The sequence below is a fragment of the Dasypus novemcinctus genome, chromosome 19 (assembly GCF_030445035.2).
Source record: "Dasypus novemcinctus isolate mDasNov1 chromosome 19, mDasNov1.1.hap2, whole genome shotgun sequence".
NCBI classification, from domain to species: Eukaryota; Metazoa; Chordata; class Mammalia; order Cingulata; family Dasypodidae; genus Dasypus; species Dasypus novemcinctus.
In genome coordinates this window covers 30679467-30701694 of record NC_080691.1, presented here as the reverse complement: position 1 = coordinate 30701694, position 22228 = coordinate 30679467, and the positions used below count along the sequence as shown (strand labels likewise).

At 38.5% G+C, this 22228-nt stretch overlaps 1 protein-coding gene across 1 annotated transcript in view; it reads left to right on the top strand.

Annotated features, from left to right (window-relative positions):
* Positions 1-22228, top strand: part of SPPL3 (signal peptide peptidase like 3) — a 146594-nt gene that overhangs the window by 97054 nt on the left and 27312 nt on the right. The window contains exon 2 of the mRNA XM_004464639.5: positions 16763-16840. Within this exon, the coding sequence (XP_004464696.1) occupies positions 16763-16840 (78 nt within the window). The remainder of the gene's footprint in view (positions 1-16762; positions 16841-22228) is intronic.

Below are 22228 nucleotides of genomic sequence, written 5' to 3'. Positions count from 1 at the left end.
CTCTCATCTCTTCCTGCCTTTCCCCATACCCTTTGTCCATTATGTCCACTTTTCCCAATCCAATGCCACCTCTTCTATGTGGACATTGGATTGGTTGTGTCCATTGCACCTCTATGTCAAGAGGAGGGTCAGATTCCACCTGGATGCTGGATGCAGTCCTCCCATTTTCAGTTGTAATCACTCTAGGCTCCATGGTGTGGTGGTTGTCCTTCTTCAACTCCATCTTAGCTGAGTGTGGTAAGTCCAATAAATCAGATTGTAGGTGCTGGAGTCTGTTGAGGCTCAGGATCTGGCTATCACATTGTCAGTCCAGAGATTCAAATCCCCTAAATATATCTTAAACCCCAACATTAACTGCACCTCCAGCACATTAGCATGAAAGTCTTATGAAGGGAGATCCCATCTGAGTCCAGATTCATCACACATAAACACCATTTCCAAAGAGGGGCCATCTGCCCTGGTAGTTAACCCCATCGGCCATGACCATGACTCCCATGGGTCTCTTTAGCCCTCAAAGGAACCAATATCTGGGGGTTGTATCTGCTTTATCTGTCTCTCTGACTCTGCTCAGTTGTGCATGAGGGCAAACCTTCTGCCAGCCTCCAGACTCTTTTTTAGAAACTCGTAGCCATATAAACTCATTTCTCCTTTCCATTTCCCCCTTACTTTAGGTCAAACAGCATTTTAAAGTCATGGTATTTTATGTAGACATGGATATTCTGCTGATCCGCATTGAACCTTCCGTATAAGGTCATTTTCCAGTTGCATCATCAGTTGGTAGTTGATAGTGGTCCCTCGTTGCCAGGGAGACTCATCCCCGGGTGTCATGTCCCGCGCTGGGGGGAAGGCATTGCATTTACATGCTGAGTTTGGCTTCGAGACTGTTTTGCCCATTTTTAAATTGGGTTGTTTGTCTTTTTATTGTTGACTTGTAGCATTTCTTTATATATCCTGGATATTAGACCCTTTTTGGATTTTTGATTTTCAAATATTTTCTCTCATTGGGTTGGCTGCCTTTCACCCTTTTGACAAAGTCCTGAGAGGTTAAAAAATGTGTTTAATTTTGAGGAGGTCCCATTTCTCTATTTTTTCTTTTGTTGTGCATGCTTGGGGTATAAGGTCCAAGAAACCACCACCTACTACAAGGTCTTGAAGATGTTTCCCTATATTTTCTTCTAGTAGTTTTATGGTCCTGGCTTTTATATTTAGATCTTTGATCCATTTTGAGTTGATTCTTATATAGGGAGTGAGATAGGGGTTCTCTTTCATTCTTTTGGTTATAGATATCCATTTCTCCCAGCACCATTTTTTGAAGAGACTATTTTGTCCCATTAGCATGGACTTGGTAAGTTTGTCAAAATGTATTTTATCACATATGTAAGGGTTTATTTCTGGATTCTCAGTTCTGTTCTACTAATCGGTATGTCTGTCTTTATGCCACTACCATGCTATTTTGACCACTGTAGCTTTGTAGTATGTTTCAAGGTCAGGCAGTGAAATTCCTCCCACATCGCTCTTCTTTTGCACTTTCCCTTCCAAATCAATTTGGTAACTGCCTTCCTAATTCTGTAAAGTAGACTGTTGGAATTTTGATTGGTATTGCATTGAATATATAAATCAGTTTGGGTAGGACTGACATCATCACAATATTTAGTCTTCCAGTCCATAAACTCAGAATATGTTTCCATTTGTTTAGGTCTCCATGATTTCTTTTAACATTGTTTTATAGTTTTCTGCATATAGGTCCTGTACTACTTTGGTTAAATTAATTCCTAGGTACTTGAGTCTTTTTGTTGCTATTATAAATGGAATTCCCCCCCTCCCCCATTTCCTCCTCAGATTATTCAGTCCTAGTGTACAAAAACATTAATGGTTTTTGCGTATTGATCTTGTATCCTGCCACTTGGCTGAACTCATTTGTTAAATAAGCTTAAAGTATCTTTGTCGTGAATACTTCAGAATTTTCTAAGTACAGGATCGTGTCATCTGCAAACAGTGAGAGTTTTACTTCCTCTTTTCCTATTTGGATGTCTTTAATTTTTTTTTCCTTGTCTAATTGCCCTAGCTAAAACTTCTACTACAATATTGAATAACAGTGGTATTAGTGGCATCCTTGTTCTTGTTCCCAATCTAGAGGGAAAGCTTTCAACCTTTCCCCATTGAGTATGATGTTGGCTGTGGGTTTTTCTTATCATATTGAGGAATTATACTTCTCTTCTTATTTTTTGTAGTGTTTTTACCAAAAAAGGATGCTAGATTTTTTTTTGCTGCCTTTTCTGCTTTGAGATTATCGTGTGTTTTTTTTCCTTCAATTTGTTAATGTGGTGTATTACATTGATTGATTTTCTTAATGTTGAACCAGCCTTAATACCAGAAATCCCACTTGGTTGTGATGTAGAAGTCTTTTGATATGGTGTTGGATTTGATTTGCGGGTATTTTGTTGAAAACTTTCCATCTATGTACATTGGAGAGATTGATCTTTAATTTTCTTTTCTTGTAGTATCTTTACCTGGCTTTGGTGTTATGGTGATGTTGGCACCCTAAAATGTGTTGGGTAATTTTCCCTCCTCTTCAATTTTTTGGACGAGTTTAAAAAGGATTGGTGTTAATTCTTTTCAAAATGCTTGGTAGAATTCACTGGTGAAGCCATCTGGTCCTGGAGCTTTTTTTTGCTGGGAGATTTTTGATGACAGATTCAAACTCTTTAAATGTGATTGGTTTGTTAAATTCTTGTATTTCTTGTAACGTCAGTATAGACTGTGCATTTCTAGAAATTTGTCCTAGAAATGTCTAGGTTGTCTAGTTTATTGTCATACAGTTTTTCATAATATCCTCTTATGGTTCTTTTTATTTCTGTGGGGTCAATTGTAACTTCCCCCCTTTCATTTCTGATTATATTTATTTGCATCTTCTTTTTTTCTTTGATAGTCTAGCCTAGGGGTTTGTCAATTTTTTTTTCTGTCCCCCCCCCCCCCGCCCCCACCCCCGCCACAGTTGTCTGCTCTCTCTGTCCATTCTCTGTGTGTTCTTCTGTGTCCACTTGTATTCTTGTCAGCAGCACCCGGAATCTGTGTCTCATTTCGTTGTGCCATCTTGCTGTGTCAGCTCTCCCTGTGTGCAGCGCCACTCCTGGGCAGGCTGCACTTTTTTTTTGCGCTGGGTAGTTCTCCTTATGGGGCTCACTCCTTGCACATGGGGCTCCCCTATGCAGGGGACACCCCTGCATGGCAGGGCACTCCTTGCATGTATCAGCACTACGCGTGGGCCCCCTCATCACACGGGTCAGGAGGCCCTTGGTTTGAACCTGTACCTCCCGTGTGGTAGGCGGACACCCTATCCGTTGGGCCAAATCCGTTTTCCAAGGGTTTGTCAATTTTGATCTTCTCAAAGAACCAGTTTTGATTTTGTTGATTTTCTCTCTTCTTTTTGGTCTCAGTTTCATTTATTTCTGCTCTAATATTTATTATTTCTTTCCTTCTGCTTGCTTTGGGAGATTGGTTTGCTGTTCTTCTTCTAGTTTCTCTAGTTGTTCAGTTTAAATATTTGAGTTTAGCTCTTCTTTTTTAATATAGGTATTTAGGGCTATAAATTTCCCTCTCAAGACTGCCTTCGCTGTATCCCATAAGTTTTGATAAGTTGTGTTCTCATTTTCATTTGTCTCAATATATTTACTGATTTCACCTCCAATTTCTTCTTTGACCCACTGATGAGGTTTTTGATCCATTTTGAGTTAATTTTTGGATAGCGTTTGAGATAGCGGTCCTCTTCCCTTCTTTCGGCTATGGCTCTCCAGTTCCGCCAGGACCATTTGTGGAATGGACTGTTCTGCCTGAGCTGGGTGGGTTTGACAAGCTAGTAAAAAAATCACTTGACCATACATGTGAGTGTCTGTTTCTGAACCATCAGTTTGGTTCCATTGTCTATATGTCTGTCTTTATGCCAGTACCATGCTGTTTTTACCACTGTAGACAGATAACATGATTTAAAGTCTGGAAATGAGAGTCATCCAACTTCGCTTTTCCTTTTTAAGATGTTTCTGGCTATTCAGGACCCATTACCCTTCCAAATAAATTTCATAATCATGTTTTCCATTTATTTTTAAACTGCTGGTGGAATTTTTTTTTAATCAGAATTCCGTTGAATCTGTATCAATTTGGGTAGAATTGACATCTTAATGATATTTAGTGTCTTGCTAGTCCACTGTTTTTCCAGAAGTCCCCCCATAGCACTTTATTTTTCTGTTAAAACATCATATTCTCTCACCTTGTATGATGTACGTTTCTTACTAGATTCTAACTTTCTTAAACAACTGTCTTATTCACTTTTGTACCTTGTATGTAAATGATTAAATTTAGTTTCTTACTAAAATTTCTCTTTACAAGATACCTGTTCCTTTATTTTTTTTTTAAGATTTATTTTATTTATTCTCCTCCCCCCCCCCCATTGTCTGCTCTCTGTGTCCATTCACTGTGTGTTCTTCTGTGTCTGCTTGCATTATCCAGCAGCACTGGGAAACCACATCTCTTTTTTGTTGCATCATCTTGCTGCATCAGCTTTCCCTGTGTGTAGCGCTGCTCCTGGGCGGGCTGCGCTTTTTTCATGCAGGGCAGCTCTCCTTGCAGGGCGGCTCTCCTTGTGGGGCATACTCCCTGCACGTGGGGCACACCTATGCCGGGGGCACCCCTGCGTGGCACAGCACTCCTTGAGCACGGCAGCACTGCGCGTGGGCCAGCTTACCACATGGATCAGGAGGCCCTGGGGATCTAACCCTGGACCCTCCATATGGTAGATGAACACTCTTGTCAGTTGAGCCATGTCCGCTTCTCCCTGTTCCTTTATTGAACTTAACATACATGTTTGGGTTTTGCTCTTAAAATGTGAAATAACATCCAAGAAAATTGTGAACATTATAATATTAGACAACTTTTAAAGATTAAAAATACAAATTAAATTCTACTTCAAGATATCTCAGTATAAAGGGAAAATTTGTAGCATTTCTTAGGCCTTGAATACATGGCATTTTCTGCATATTATATTTGAAACACAAAATTTTGCATAGCAAAAAAATTGAAACTATCTTTTAGCTTATGGCAGTGGGATTAGAATTGTATGTGAGAGGGAAGGTCCAAGCTAGAAGTTGCATAGTGCTTGTAGATAAAGATCTAAGGCAGAGTTCTCTGAGTGTGACTGGATTTTGTTTAGGTTCTTGACTGTGCTGCAGAAATGAATTTCAAGAGCTTGTCGGGTTAGTTAGGCCAGTAATTTATTAAGGTAGGGAGGGAAGAGAAATGAGAGAAAATAACAGATAATGGGTCCCAGATAGAGAGAAAGGGGCTGAACGGTAATAAAGCGGGCGATTTACAGACTTCAGTTTTCCATTATAGATTATAAATGCCCAGATTTTATTTGCATGTCCATCATGGTAGGGGAAAAATGGCGAGAGCATGGTACAGAGGGCAGGAACAGGCACACGGACCAGCACCAGGACAGGCACGGGCACGGGGTGAAAGCAAGAGAGAGCAAGAAGTCTTAGTGTTCTTGCTTCTAAAACCATTAATCATTCCGCTCCTTTGCTAATGGCATGGGAGGAGTTCCAGGTGTTTGCTGTTTTGATTGATTATTCCCTCCCTGAATCCCCTGGGAGGGCCCAGTAATGAAGTGCTTGGGTACTATCAGGGCTTCTCCTGGCTTCTGGAGGAAATCTCATTCCGAATGGCAGAATCCTTTGCGTGGTCTTCCAGTGGCCATCTTGGGGGTATCGATGTCCATGTGGATTTCTTGCCAGGTTCCAGATCCATCTATTGATTCCCTATCTAGCCTGCTTCAAAAGTACAGCCCATGGATGCTGAAGGTTCCTAAGACCTGAATTTCAGGAAGTTGATCAGGTTAAGCTATTTTCATAATATTAAATTTGTCTTTTTAATTTTACATTTTTTCTCATAGTGAAAAAAGAAGTGATGTATAAAATCACTGGTGTACTGTAATATGAATCAAGGCAGTGGCACCAAACTGTGCTAGTAACCATTGTATTCTTCACCACCAACACATGTAGTTAAAAAAAAAAAAAGCCTGTTTCATTTAGAATGTTCTTGATGACAATTCTAAATATTAACCTGTGAGTACACATTTTTCATGACAAGTTAGAAAGTTCTTATAAAAATAGTTCTGCATACCCATGTACCGTTGATTGTCTTGAGAAAAACACTTATACACTTATTTGAGATGCTACCTGTATTAGCTACCTTTTGATTGGAACACAATTTTTACTTGAAAGAATGGCTGGTAGACAAACTAGCGTTATTCAGACTTGGGCATTTGGCAGGCATTTTCTCAAAAATGAACAAAATTAGCCTGTCACTTCAAGAACGAAACCTGAGAGTATGTTTTGCTGCTGATAAAATTTGAGCTTTCACCTGAAATTGATAAGTTTGGAAAACTTGTACCCACAACTCTGAGCTCAGGGATGATATTAACAAACTGACCTTTCAGATATTGTATAATGAAATGGAACATTTTGGAGAGCTATATAACTTGGTGAACTGATATTTTACGAATGATCAATGCATGATGGTGCACAATCATCCGCGGATTTAAAAAAATCAAAGTGCAGGATAGTCTAGTGGATTTTATAATATATAGTTTTAAAAAAAATCATTGATACAGTTTCAGATTCCACAATGCAAGTAACCTTTAGGAAATTACCACTTGTCAAATATCAGTGTACTATCAAAGGATATTCTTTCTCTTTCCAACTACCCATATATGTAAGGCTAGATTTCTTTTTTCCTAACCTTCAACCAAAGCAGTATAGGACAACAGAGTGAATACAGAAGTAGATATGATATGTCTTCTATTATGTCTTTTATTTGAGAGATTTTCAGAAATGCAAAAGAATGCCCCTTGTCTCAGTAAACTTTTTGTTTGGAAAAATGGAGTTTTTTCCTTTAAAAAATGTTTTTTGTATTAACATGTAATGGTTTTATTAGAGTCAAATGAATAAATATTTTGAACTTTTCTCAGTTTCTAAATTTCTAATATGGTAACTATTAGTGGTTATAACCAACATGAACAAAAACCCTTTGGGGTCCTCAATAATTTTTACAAGTGTAAATAGTCCTGAGACCAAAAAGTTTGAGAACTGCTGGTCTAAGGCAATGACTGTGCAGGGTTGGAATAGTAGTTGCTTGGTTTGTTGTATGGACAAGAATGCTTTAATTGTATAGCTGGGAGACTGACACATAGAACACATTATAGAACAGTACTCTCTGTGTCTCAGTTTGGCATGATTTTTATCAGGATATGTGTTATAAGCACTTGCTGGTAAAGCAGCTAAATGTTTGACTATAGAGCAGTTACTAAAATTTGGCATAATTCTGACAATCTTAGGATATAGAGTATATTCTTATATGTGAGAGAACTTTCTTTTTTTTTTTTTTTTAAGATTTATTTCTCTCCTCGCCGCCCCCCCCCACCGCCCAGTTGTCTGCTCTCTGTGTCCATTCACTGTGTGTTCCTCTGACCATTTCTATCCTTATCAGTGGCACCAGGAATCTGTGTTTCTTTTTGCTGCGTCATCTTGTGTCAGCTCTCCGTGTGTGCAGTGCCATTCCTGGGCAGGCTGCACTTTCTTTCCCGCTGGGCAGCTGTCCTTACGGGGCGCACTCCTTGCACGTGGGGCTCACCTACGCGGGGACACCCCTGCGTGGCAGGGCACTCCTTGCGCACATCAGCACTGTGCATGGGCCAGCTCCACACAGGTCAAGGAGGCCTGGGGTTTGAACCGCGGACCTCCCATGTGGTCGGCAGACGCCCTAACCACTGGGCCAAGTCTGCTTCCCTGAGAGAACTTTCTTGTAGCTCTTTGTCTTTCTCTATTAAGGTGGTGAAGACTTGGGGGAATGTAGTTAAACAATTAGTGGTTTTCATAATGACCACGTAAAATATTTCAAGTCAACAGCTTACCTATACTAGTACATTCACTTGGCAAAGTCTTCAAGTCTGTTTTTAGTTACCTTTGGCTACCCTGAATTTGGCCTGTTTCATTTCAAATGCATGGAATTTTTTTTTTGCATTTCAGTAAGAACTCCTTTATTTCAGAGTAAAAAAGTACTTCAGTTTTTAATGTCATATCCAGAGGTTCTTTGGGAACAGACATCTCAGTAGAAGGGCTTGAAGACAACACATTTCTTTTGATGCTTTAGTAGGGTCTGAGAGGCCGGATAGGAAGAAGCCATGAAATAAGTAAGATTGTTGAGCTTTGATTTACTGGAATTGGCTCAAAACCCCATTTTTTCCTCTGAATACCTTTCCCTCCCCTGCCTCCCCCTTTCTAGTCTTACCCTGTGCCCCAACTCCAAATCCTGTCATGAAATCTTAGGATCTGTGTGTACTTGTGAAGTGCTGATGACTCTAATTTCTTCAATTCTTTGTATGGGAAATGACCTACTATTAGCCTAGAAAATAAGAGATACCAGAAGAGTTCCTCTTCCTTCTTTTTCAGTGAAAAATTCTTAGACATTTTTGAAACAGCAATATAATTTCAAGGGCTTATAGAATAGATGAAAAGTGAGCAAATACAAACCTTTGAAAAAGTAATCTATTTGTCAGAGTTAAAAAAAAAGAACAGCAAACTTGTGAATGAGAGACCAAGGGTTGCCAAATAAAAGAAGAATTTCTCCTGGGTTAAATAGACCATCCAGAGACTCTATCCACCATAATGGCTTATCCTTAACTATCTGTTCTGGTATAATGTAAGTGTTACATAAACCACTTTTAAATCTGTAAATTTCAGTGCTTTAAAGAAGAAAATTATTATCAGGGTTTTTGGGTAGCCCCAAAACAGTGTCACCTTTGTCAGTGCTCATTTACCCATAATGTATAAGTGATCAGCCAATTGAGACAGTTATCTGTGAGAGGATATTTCTAGTAATATTTCTGGTTTGGGGAGTAAAACACAATGTAAAGTCTAGAATTAAACATTAGTTTGGGGAAGCGGATGTGGCTCAAGTGACTGAGCTCCCAGTGCCTCCTCAAAGGAAGACAAGCACACAACAAACAGACAGCAAGTGCAAAACGAGAGGGGTGGGGAGAAATAGATGAAGGAAATAAATCCTGAAAAGAAAAAAAATTAGTTGGTCCTTCATGTTCTTTTGAACCGAAAGAGGATTTTATAGAGATCAGAAAGATGTAAATGTTTGCCTGTAGGTGATCACACAACTAATTATGGTGTAATTAAAGATAGAAGCTAGGGTCTCCTGGCTCCAGCTTTGTCATTCAGTTTGGTACAGATGATGAAATCAATTTGGGAGACTTTAGAGATAGACTGCCTAGGATTAGAACTGCACCTGGTTCCTAATTTAAAAAAATGTTGCTATCACACAGGTCCACAATTCCTGAAATCCAAAACTGTGAAAACAGAATTTTCCGTAGCTCATTTAGTAGTAAAACCTGACATAAACTGATGAGATCATGTAGTAATACATGTTTCTGTTGGAACTTGACATATACCCTATGACAAAATCAGCTTAAGGAATTCATTCATTATAATGTGTCTACTCCAAGAAGTTTCTAAATTTAGACTACTTAAGTGGCAGAAAATTCCCTGAAAATTGGGAAAAATGAAAAACTTCTTTGTAAACTTGTTTTAGAATAGCAAAATGTTTGTGCTAGTATATTTGCCTTTGCTAAGCAGATGTTATTTTCCCAAACTGATTTCTATACATATTTCAAAGCTTTTTTTATCTTTAATATCAATATTTTTATAATTCCTCTAAGCTAAACAGTTGTTGTTAGAATACCCCTGCCAAAGCACAAGATCTTTTTCTTCTAGATGCTGTTTTCACAGATTTGAATGTTCAGTATCACAATATGTACATTATCTTCACCTGTGAGATTTCATGGTTTCCCTTTGTTAAAAGGTAATTAGAAATATTCCTATCTTCATTAAGCTTTAAGTGGCTAGAAAAAGGCACAAACAGTGGCACCCATTTGTTTCTATTGAGGTTAAAAACAAGAATCTACCCTCCTAACTCTAAATTTGATTAAATAAAATGAAAACTCAGTGTGAAACACTGGGAGGTTGCCATTGTTAATAATTCAGGGGGAAACGGACTTTGGCCCAGTGGTTAGGGCGTCCGTCTACCATATGGGAGGTCCGCGGTTCAAACCCCGGGCCTCCTTGACCCGTGTGGAGCTGGCCATGCGCAGCGCTGACACGCACAAGGAGTGCCGTGCCACGCAAGGGTGTCCCCTGCGTGGGGAAGCCCCACGCGCAAGGAGTGCGCCCATGAGGAAAGCCGCCCAGCGTGAAAAGAAAGAGCAGCCTGCCCAGGAATGGTGCCGCCCACACTTCCCGTGCCGCTGATGACAACAGAAGCGGACAAAGAAACAAGACTCAGCAAATAGACACGAAGAACAGACAACCAGGGGAGGGAGGGAAATTAAATAAATAAATAAAATCTTTTAAAAATTAAAAAAATAATAATTCAGGAAATGAGAATGGCTAAACAATGTTCATTTGGTTAAAAGTTGTGTTCATCGAACCTAGAAGTTTTCTCTTTATAAAAAGCAAAAAAAGGGGGGAGCATTTCTGTATTGTGAAATTTTCCAAGTCCAGAAAATATGTCTTTTTTTAAATTGCCATAATGGTTTTTTCTATTCTTAAATTTAATAATATTTTTAAAGTTAAAAACTGGGGTTAGACTCCTCAAAGTTAGCAAGTCATTGTTTGTCATAAAAATGTAGGACATTTAAAAGTAAAATCAGGAACACATCCTTGGCCCAACGGATAGGGCATTCGCCTACCACATGGGAGGTCCGCGGTTCAAACCCCGGGCCTCCTTGACCCAAGTGGAGCTGGCCCATGCGCAGTGCTGATGCATGCAAGGAGTGCCGTGCCATGCAGGGGTGTCCCCCGCATAGGGGAGCCCCACACACAAGGAATGCGCCCCATAGGGAGAGCCGCCCAGTGTGCAAGTGCAGCCTGCCCAAGAATGGTGCCACACACACGGAGAGCCGATTCCCAGTGCCACTGATAAGGATAGAAGTGGTCACAGAAGAACACACAGCGAATGGACACAGAGAGCGGAACTGCGGGGGGGGGGGAATAAAAATAAATCTTAAATAAAAAAGTAAAATCAATGCTCTTGTAATTTTGTCTAATTGGACCAACATTTTCGTGTCAAGAGTTTTTTCTGAGCAGTGTAAGCATGAATAGTAAGCAGAAAGTGGCAGTATAAATGCGATCGACACAGAGGAAGGACCCAAGACAAAACAGACACTCAGGACTAGAAGTCATGGTGACACGTTCTGAGGAAAAAGAGGGAATTGGGGGAAGTGGATATGGCTCAGCTGATAGAGTGACCGCCTACCATATAAGAGGTCCAGGGTTCGATACCCAGGGCCTCCTAACCTGTGTGGTGAGCTGGCTCATGCGCAGTGCTGCTATGTGCAAGAAGTGCTATATCACACAGGGATGCCCCCTGCATAGGGGTGCACCACGTGCAAGGAGAGCCACCCCGCACGAAAAACGCAGCCTGCCCAGGAGTGGCGCCACACACACCAAGACTGATGCAGCAAGATGACGCCACAAAGAGAGACACAGATTCCTGGTGCCACCTGACAAGAATGCAAGTGGACACAGAAGAACACACAGTGAATGAACACAGGGAACAGACAATGGCAGCCGGTGGGGGCGTGGCGAGAAGGGGAGAGAAATAAATAAAATAAATCTTTAAAATAAAAAAAAGGGATTTGGCTTTGGACACATGCAATGGAGTAGAATTTCATACTAGTGTCAGAAGACCAGGATCCAAGTCTAGCAAAGTTAAAGCAAGTAATCAAAACTGAGGCCAGGCAGATAACTGAAGTGAGAAAATCTTTTGGGTGATGACTGACAGGCTGGAGCACACTTGCCCAAGCTAAAGGGAGCAGTTTCTTCCCTGTACCAACTGGTTGTCTTTATGCAGGAACTAGGTCCAGTCTTGCCAGCTCTTTATTCAGTACTTAACCAGTTTTTTCAATTTAAGTAAGTCACTTTTTTTTTCTCAGATGGTATCTCCATTTAGGATTTCTAATTTCCCTACAATTTTAGTTGAAAATAAATGACCTCAAAAGAGTTTTTTGGCTTAGCTTCAAACTAAGTGCATCAACACGGCAGTTTGGGGCTGGCTTTCAAGTAACTGTATATCTCAGAAAACATAACTCCATCCACCATTATCGAGTAAAGATTGAGGATTTGTATCTTTTGAGAGTTTATATCTTTTAACTCTATAGCATTTCCACATCACTCTTCTACCATATAGTAAGTAGTTCGCAAAAGGCCTTAAAGACAAGGCTGTGGAAAAAAGTAGTTCCTAATATATTGTGGAGTTTTAAAAAAAAAGTGCATGGTCTTTTTTAGAAGAACAAATATATTACCATTTTTGTGCTACATATACATTCTACACAATTTCCCTGTAAGGATACATAGACCAAATTGTAAACAACGTCTCTTCCTAGGGAATGGAAGAGCACAGGGAGAGGCGTAGGGAGGCAGGTGTACTTTTTGCTTTCTTTTTATTTTTTTATTATTTCTCTCCCCTTTCCCCCATTGTCTGCTCTCTGTGTACATTCACTCTGTGTTCTTCTGTGCCTGCTGCCATTATCTGGCGGCACTGGGAAACTGCGTCTCTTTTTTGTTGCGTCATCTTTCTGCATCTGCTCTGCGTATGCGGCGCCACTCCCGGGTGGGCTGCGCTTTTTTAACATGGGGCTGCTCTCCTTGCGGGGTGCACTCCTTGCACGTGGGGCACCCCTACGCAGGGGCTTCCCTGCATGGCATGGCACTCCTTGCGCACAGCAGCACTGTGCGTGGGCCAGCTTACCACATGGGTCAGGAGGCCCTGGGATCGTACCCCGGACCCTCCATATGGTAGACGGATGCTCTATCAGTTGAGCCACAGTCCACTTCCCGTGCTTTATTTATATACTTAACATATTTGAATTGTTATAATGAGTGTGAGTTATTTTTGTAATTTTTCAAAAGAAAATTTGATAATGTGTTTTTAAAGTACAATTGGGACCAGCATGATGGCAAAATGAGAAGCTTCAGGGCTCTGTCCCCTTCCAGAAACATCTTTCTCAAAGCTCCAGAAAACAGTTAAAGGACTTCAGTAACAGGGCAAGTGCCAAATCAAGAAAAAGGCCATTTAAATGAGGTGGGCTCCCATGGTGCCCTGTCTGGTCCCTCCCACATACCCTCAACTGGCTTTGTATGGAGCTGGCCCATGCTCCCAGTGCAGATCCCTGGCCCTGGTTTCAGAGGAAACAGATAACCTCGTGTACATACTGGGAGCATGTATGTTTGACCCAGTCTGTCTGGTGGGGGCCTGAGGGACTGAACCAGGATACTCGTTGTAGGCTTACTGTCCCAGAACTTGCTCTATATGTAAAAGGCAGTTCACAGAGCTTTCCTACAAAATACTTTGAGAGAGCGGTCAAGACAGGCCGCCTTGTCAAGGGATTGCTGGCTGACCGACACACAGAGCAGTGCCAGGGACCATGAGGAAACTGTTTCTTAGGGAAGTGGGGACATTCCTATCTATGTAAATGGGGGGATTTCTAGAACCAGATGTTCATTGCCAAGACAAACACCTGGGCAGAAAGGATCCGGGAGGCCCCACACTTTGGCCTGTAAACTCATTATATGGATAAGCCCTGAAGAGGAAAATACCCACATCAGTCATCAAGAACTGAGAAAGGTTTTTCCTTTTTTCCTTCTTTGTTTGTTAGCTCTCAATATTCAAGGAAAGCTGTTTCATACCGTCAGAACACTAGTTGGATACAAACTTAAAGAACAGATACCTCAGGCTAATTCAAATGATAACACATTAAAATATCAAAATGACCAGGTTTCAACAACAAAATTTCAAAACATACAAAACAAAAAAAACAGAAAAAGAGGAAGTGATGAGTCAGGCAAAGGAGATTAAAATCTTAGAGACAATTAATGAAGAGGCCCAGATTGGGATATATCAAAGTACTGATTTCTCATTGAAAAACATGAAGGCAAGAAGGCATATTATTTAAAGTGCTGAAAGCAAAAAATTGCCAACCAATAATTCTATATCAGGCAAAACTGTCTTTTAAATATGAGGGAGATAAGAAGTAGATGTGGTTCAAGTGATTGGGCTCCCGTCTACCATACAGGGGCTCCTGGTGAAGGCAAGCTGGGCCACGCCATGGTAGCTGGTCCACACTGCAAACTGATGCAACAAGATGATACAACAAAAAGGAGACACAGAGGGAAGACAATGAGAGACACAACAAACCAGGGAGCTGCAGCGGCTCAAACAATTAAATGCCTCTCAGAGGTCCCAGGATCAGTTTCCAGTGCCTCCTAAAGAAAAGACAAGCAAGACAGTGAGTGGAGGTGACTCAAGTGATTGGGTGCCTCCCTCCCATATGGGAGTTCCCGGGTTTGATTCCCAGTGCCTCCTAAAAATAGATTAACAGAGAGCTGATAGCACAAAACAACAAGGAAGTAGGGGGGAGAAAATAAATCTAAAAATATATATATATATATACAAACTCATAGAGACAGAAAGTAGAATATAGGTTATGGGGGTGGGGCAGGGACAAATGGATAGTAGTTAATTCAAAATTAGTATGCAGTTTCTGTTTGGAGTGAAGGGAAAATTCTAGTAATGGTTGATGGTGAAGATACTGCAACATTGTGAATGTGATTAATCTCACTGAATGGTATGCTTGGGGGAGGGGTTGGGACAAACATGGAATCTAAGAATGGAGGAGAAAAGACTCAAAAGATAAAAAATTGAAATATAGAATATAAGCTTTGTATGAATGTTAAATTTCTTGAACTTGATAACTGTACTTAAGGTGGTTGTATAAGTGAATGTCATGTTTCTTAGGAAATGTATGTGGAAGTAATATGTGTTCAAGGACTATGATATATGCAACCTGCTCTCAAATATTCAGAAAATGGATGGATGGATGGATGGATGGATGAAAAAAATGGAAGGAAGGAGGGAGGAACAGCGGTAGGGAGGGAGGTTGGATGCAGCAGAAGTGGTAAGGTATTAAAATTGGTTATTCTGGGTATCTGGGTGGGGGGGTGGGGTGGGTTCATAGGACTTATTTTGTTAAAATACTTATTGTAAAACTTACATTAAAGTAGTTGAATCAAAAAGATATACATTTTCAAATAACACCTTGAAGTATAGTTTGCAGAGTTGTTACAACCTTTTTAAAAGTTTTATTATAAAGTCAGCTTTAATCAGACTTTCTTGAATAGATTTATTTGAAAGATAAAACTGTTGAGTCTAGAAGAAACTATTATACATCACCTCTCTCCCCCCAGACGCTTTTAGTTCTGCAATGGATAACTTGCTTATTGCTAAGAATAATCCTAATCAGCCTGTTTTGCAAAGTTATTTTGCACAAATCTAGAAAAAAGCAGAAGCAGTGAATACAGGATGCTTAGCCACACAGACTACAGCATGGAGGAGAGGGACCTGCTTTAAAATTTTTTATTTATTTTTAAAATTTATTATTATTATTATTATTTTCATTTAACTCAGACTTCCAGAAGTCTTAGGTGATGAGTTTCTGAAGAGATCTCCATTGGTTTGCGTGATGTAGCTAAAGAAATAGTTTAAATAGTATGGGACTTTAAGATTTGTGAAGTTCAGTCTTCCTTTTAGATAAGGACAGGATGTTTCAGAATACAAAAGGTACAAAAACCCAGTTGTCTAAGTAAAACACCTTAGAAGAAATCTGCCTTTGGTTTTTTTGTAGCTCTGGAGTATGAAAAAAATAATTTTAATTACTTAAAAAAAATACCTTCCCAGCTCTTAATCATATGAAAAGATGTTCAATCTCACTTTTAATCTTTAATTTTAATTATATTATATTTCTAAATAATGCAAATAAAGTCATATTGGGATACCAGTTTTTAATCTGTCAGTTTGGTAAAAATTCAAGAGTTCGACAGAACGACCTTTTTAAAACGCAGTTTTATTGTGATACATTCACATACCATACAATTTATCCAGGTGTGCAATCAGTGGCTTTTAGTATAATCAGTGTTATGTATTCATCACAACAACAAAAATTATTAGAATAATTTCATTACTCTAAAAAGAAAAACTCCAGACCTCTTAGCAGTCCTCCATTTCTACATAACTACTACTCTAATTTCATTTTTATAAATTGATTTATATTTACATTTTATATAAAAGGATTCATACAATATGTAGTACTTTGTGTCTGATTTCTTTCACTTAGCATAATGTGCTTTTTTTTTGTCTGGTTCAATTTCAAAGAAAGACAGTTTTATACATGCAATTTTACCCAGCATTCCTTTTAAAAAGGAATGCAGGCAGAGACCAAGACAGTCTTATTTGTTGTTATATCCCCAGTGGCTAGCAGAGTCTCTGGCACATAGGCATCATTTAATATATGCCAAATGAAAGAATAAAGACAAATTGTTTGTAGTTTCCAACCCTCTATGGACATTGTGGAAGGTGAACTTCTGGAGACAAAATTGGAAACAAGATTTCCTAGAGTCAGGCCAGAGAAGGGAGCTAAGGAATTGACAGTGGGACTGAGAGAAACAGAGCTGGGGATATGGAAGTTGCAGCACTTGCCCACCATTGGATACAGGTGGAGGTAAGATAAGGAGATGTAGCCATTAGACTGTAAGCTCCAATAGGGTTTGCTGCCATGTGATTTACTTTTTTTCTCTCTCTCTTATTTCTCTAGGGCCTATTCCCTGGTTGATTCCAGCCAAGTATCTACATTTCTGATTTCCATTCTACTTATAGTCTATGGTAGTTTCAGGTAAGATGCTCTCAGAATGATATTGATTTCAGTTGAAGATGCAAAAAGCATTTTTCTATATGTGTTGGCACCGAAACTTGTTATTCTGTGAAGGAAAACATGACTTTAACAGGTATTGAGTTATAATGGGATAATTCTGTTATTTGTTCTTTAGTTGGCTACTGCTAACCACTTATTGGCTTTGCTTACAACTTTGGCATATAAATACAAACATATAGAAACTAATTGCTTAAAATCTAGTTCTGAAAATAGGGATTCACATAAGAGGATTCATTATTGGGAAGGTTAAGGAAAGAAACCTTGAAAGTGATTTTACAGTCTCAAAAGGAACAAAATTTTAAATTTTTATGTTAAATACAGACATATATTACTAAACATTGTAATAAAAGAAAATGACAAAAAGAAAAATTAATGTTTGTCTTAACCAAAAATCAAAGTATAACCTTAAAACTTTAACAGGCTTACAAAAAGCAGGGAAACCCAGGTTTAACTGTCCCCAAGAAACTTTAGCAGAGTTCTTTATCTTCTCCTAGAATACTTTAAAATAAGTAGATAATATCCTTATGGAAATTTACCATATATTTTTCATAATATAAAGACATTGGACCTGGTTTGAACCATAAATTGTCAGTAGTCAACTTTTTTGACCTGTAGAAACCACAACTTCATATGGTTTCAATCTATTATTATTAGAACTGTGATAGTAATATTACCAAGCACTTTCTTTTCTCACCTTGGGGTTGCCAGCAGGCAGCCATGATACTGGGAAGGAAAATCAAGAAGCTAAATACTCATTCCCTTCATCTTTTCATTCTTCTTACTTGAAAGCAAATTTAGTGGTTGTATAATAGGAAATAATTTTAAAATTATGGCTGATATACTTAAAAATGAAAGCTACTTTAGGAGTTTTAAATCAAGAAGTTAAAATAAAGGTTACAAATGAAACAAGAGCCAGGCATACAGATTTTAAACTATACAATGTTATATCAGGATTTTAATGGGTACGTTGTAAAATCACAAACTTACGAGTACCTTTGATAATTGCCAGTGTATACTGGTAAAATTTTAAATCACTGAGACTTGAGTAAGGATCCCTTAAGTTCATAGCCACTCTTAGAAAGCATTAATCAAATCAGAGCAATTTAGAATTTATCAGCCTCATTTTGGTATTTTGTACCTCTACCTTTTGGGCAAATTTCTGGCTTTTTCCCTCTGAGTATATAATGTATCAACATTTCAAAAGACTTTTAAAGTAAAAAAAAAAAAGAGCTCATCCTTAGACTCACAACCCTAACACTACTTTCATGAACACAAATTACCTTTTGTTTGACATATAATTTATATACTGTCTACCTTTATTTTCTACAGTTATCTTCACTCTAGCTTTTAGTAATTTGATTTTGATGTGTTACTACCTTATTCCACTCTTTTTGGAAATGTAGTTTCATTTTTCTGATGTTATTGATGACTTTGCAGTGTCCATCTTTTTATGTGCTCTTTTGCTTTGGTTGAAATTTATTCTTAAGATAAATATCAAAGCAAAGAATATGAACTGGCTCTTGATTACATATTGCCGTATTATTTTCTAGAAGGGTTATACCAATTTAAAATTGACCAAATTTTAAAAGTTTTTTTTTACATTTTATTAATATTTTAGTAATGTAAGGATGTTTTTAAAACACTTATTGTTCCCTGTCTTTTTTATTATAGGCATTCTAGTACTAGGAATGTAATCTCTCACTGTGGGTTTTCTTTTTATTTAAATTTAATTGTTATTAAAATAATACATGTTCATAATGGTCAAATAGTTCTACGGTTCTCTGTCCTCTATTTTTCCTTCCCAAACCTGGAGTCTTATTTCCTAAGCACAAATACTTTCAACACCTTAACTGTTTTTTCTAGTATTTACCTCCACATTTCTAACAATGTGCTCATATTATTATTTCTCGATTTTTTTTTTTCAATTTCAGGTATTTTCTCTTGCCTTCCTAGTATGGAAATGAGAATTTAGCCTTCTCACTTTCTTCCAATCTTCTTACTATACATAACATCACAATTTTTGTTTATATCAGCAACCAGCTTTTTAAAATTATTTTGATTACATAAACAATGGTTACAACTGAGTACCTTAGCACCTTATATATTTTTCTTCTATAACTTTTCCCCCCACTGAAATTAGTAATTACAGCTTTTTGTCTGTTTGCTTCATTTCTCATGTACCTATCAGCACTTTCGCTCTGTATTCTGATGAGACTCTGAAATGCTTCCCAATACAGTTAAGTCCATCAAGTGCTCCATCTTGCCATGTTTTATTGGGTGCAGCCCACTTGGAGTTCCCCATTTTCCTCTAGTCTTGCCTGGTTATGATCTTGGCCTTCTGCACAGCCGTCATCCTAGAACAACTTCTCTTGGCTGCTGTTCTGGACTGAATCCAAAGTTGGATCCAGTTTTCTTCTCTCCTGGTCTACTTGTTTTATGCATTTTCTCCAGGAACTTTTTTTGAGGACAGGGAGTTTAGCCAAGATTCAGGAATAAAAATTCACACAAGATAAAGTATGAAGCCAAATTGGGGGCTTAAGAAAAGAACAAAGTGATAATGCCCTTTCTGGCACTGGCAGTGGTGAATTTTCCACCATTTTCCCTGTGGCTTTAGGCAGTCTCAGCTTAATTCAATTTCATTTGGGCCAGAAAATGTACTTTTATTTACATTTGTTTATTTATGTATTTATTCACACATTCCCCATTTCCCTTCTCTCCCTCCCCTGGCTACCTCTAATCTACTTTCTATCTCTGCAAATATGCTATTTCTCATCAGCTCTCATAAGTGATATCATACATTATTTGCCCTTAAGTACCTTGCTTATTTTACCGAGCATAATGTTTTCAGGGTTCTTCCATGTTGCAGCTTGTCTCATAAAACTTCAGTTTTTCCTTATGGCCTAATAATTTTCCATTGTGTGTATGTACCACATTTTGTTTATCCATTCATCTGTTGGTGAATGCTTTTGGTTAGTGTGAATAATGCTGTTCTAAACATTGGTATACAAGTAGCTTTTTGAGATCCTGTTTTCATTTCTTTGGGTATTTACTTTGAAGTGGAATTGCCTGGTCATGTGGCAGTTCTGTATATAACTTTTTGAGGGTCTGCCATATTGCTTTCCACAGTGGTTGCACCATTTTATACTCCCATCAACAATGCATTAGAGTTCCAATTTCTTCTCATCTTCAACACTTATTTAATGTTTTTTTAAAAAAATAATAGCCATCCTTGTGGCTGTGAAGTAGTGTCTTGTTGTGGATTCCACTCCTTCTCCCTTTATTAGAAAAGTTGTGGGTTAACAGAACAATCATGCATAAAATACAGGATTTCCATATGCCACCCCACCACCACCATCTTGCATTAGCACAGAATATCTGTTAACAATTGGTGATGGCACACTTTTATAATAGTACTATTAACTGTCCATGGTTTAACTTAGGGGTCACTGTATAATGTAGTTCCATGGGTTGTTTTTTTTTTAAATTTTATTTTGTTATTAAATATACAATCTAACATTTCTCCTTTTAATCATATTCAGATATATATTTCAGTGCAGTTCATTGCACTCACAATGTTGTGCCACCATTGCTACCATCCATTACCAAAACATTTCCATCATTCCAAATAGCAGTCCTATACATTTTAAGCCTTAACTTCCATTCCATATCCCCACTCAATCCCCTGGTAACCTATATTCTGGATTCTGACTCTTATGAGTTTGCTTATTTTAATTGTTTCCAAATCAGTGAGATCATACCAATATTTGTCCTTTTGTATCTGGCTTATTTCACTCAACATAATGTTTTGAAGGTTCATCCATATTGTCACATGTATCAGGATTTCATTCCTTTTTACAGCTGAATAATATTTCATTGTATGTATATACCACATTTAATTTATCCATTCATTAGTTAATGGACATTTGTGTTGCTTCCATCATTTGGCATTTGAGAACACTGGTGTACAAATATCTGTTTAATCCCCTGCTTTCAATTCTTTTGGGTATATATTATACTTAGTAGGATTGATGAGTCATATGGCAGTTTTATACTTAGCTTTCTGAGGAATTGCCAAACTGTCTTCCACAGTGGCTGCACCATTTTACATCACCTCCAGCAATGAATAAGTGTTCTTATTTCTTTGCATCCTCTCCAACACGTGTAATTTTCTGATTTTATAATAGTAGTCATTCTTTTTTTTTAAGCAGTTCGGGGATTGAACCCAGGACCTCATACATAGGAAGTAAGCACTCAACCACTGAGCTACATCTTATCCCCTATGAGAATTGTTTTTTTTTATTTGTTTTTGGGAGGTGTACTGGAGATCGAACCTGGGACCTTGTACATGGGAAGCAGGCGCTCAACCACTTGAGCTCCATCTGCTCCCCAGCAGCCATTCTAATGGGTGTGAAATGGTATCTCATGGTGGTTTTGATTTGCATTTTCCTGGTGGCTAATGATGTTGACCATCTTTTCATGTGCTTTCTGGTCATTTTTATATCTCCTTTGGCTATATTATCCTATAATCTGTAACTAATGTTCCACAATGGTATGGCGTGTGTTAGTGAAGGGGTAGTGTGTTAGTAAAGGGGTGTTGTATGGGGATTTTACACATGTGCATGATTGCTTTGTAAGTTCACAACTTTGGCAGTGGACTCTTAGATATGACATCAGAATTAAAAATTGTGCTTTAAAAGACTATCAAAGTGAAAAGACATCTTACAGGATGGGAGAAAATATTCATAAATCATATATATCTAATAAGGGACTTGTATTTAGACTATATAAAGGACTCCTATAACTTAACAGAAAGACATTATTATCCAATTTAAAAGTTGGGCAATGGATCTCAACGGACATTTCTCCAAAGAAGGTATACAAATGGCCAATAAGCATATAAAAAAATGCTTAACATCATTGTTAGTCATCAGGAGAACGCAAATCAAAACCACAGTGAGTTACTACTTTATACCTTTTATGAAGACTATAATGCAAAAGACAATTAGGAAGGTTCTGGGAACATGGCATCGGAGTAGGCAGGCAGGACTTACCTCTCATACAAAAACAATAGAGAAAGGGCCAAAATCTATGTAAGGTACCTACTTGTGGGAATCGGCAGATCAGGACAGTGCTTTGTAACTACCAGGAGGGCAAGGGACGGAGAGAAGAATCTGAAACAACAAATGTGAGTTACCAAACCCCCACAGTGGCCAAGAAAGGCTCCCATCCCCTACCACTGGACATTTAGCCTGGATAAAAACCTATGCTCACTGCAGCTGACTGAGAAGGGGACAGACATCCTCCTCCCTGTCAGCTGTTACAAGGGAAGAGGGAAGGTGAGTTGGAGGG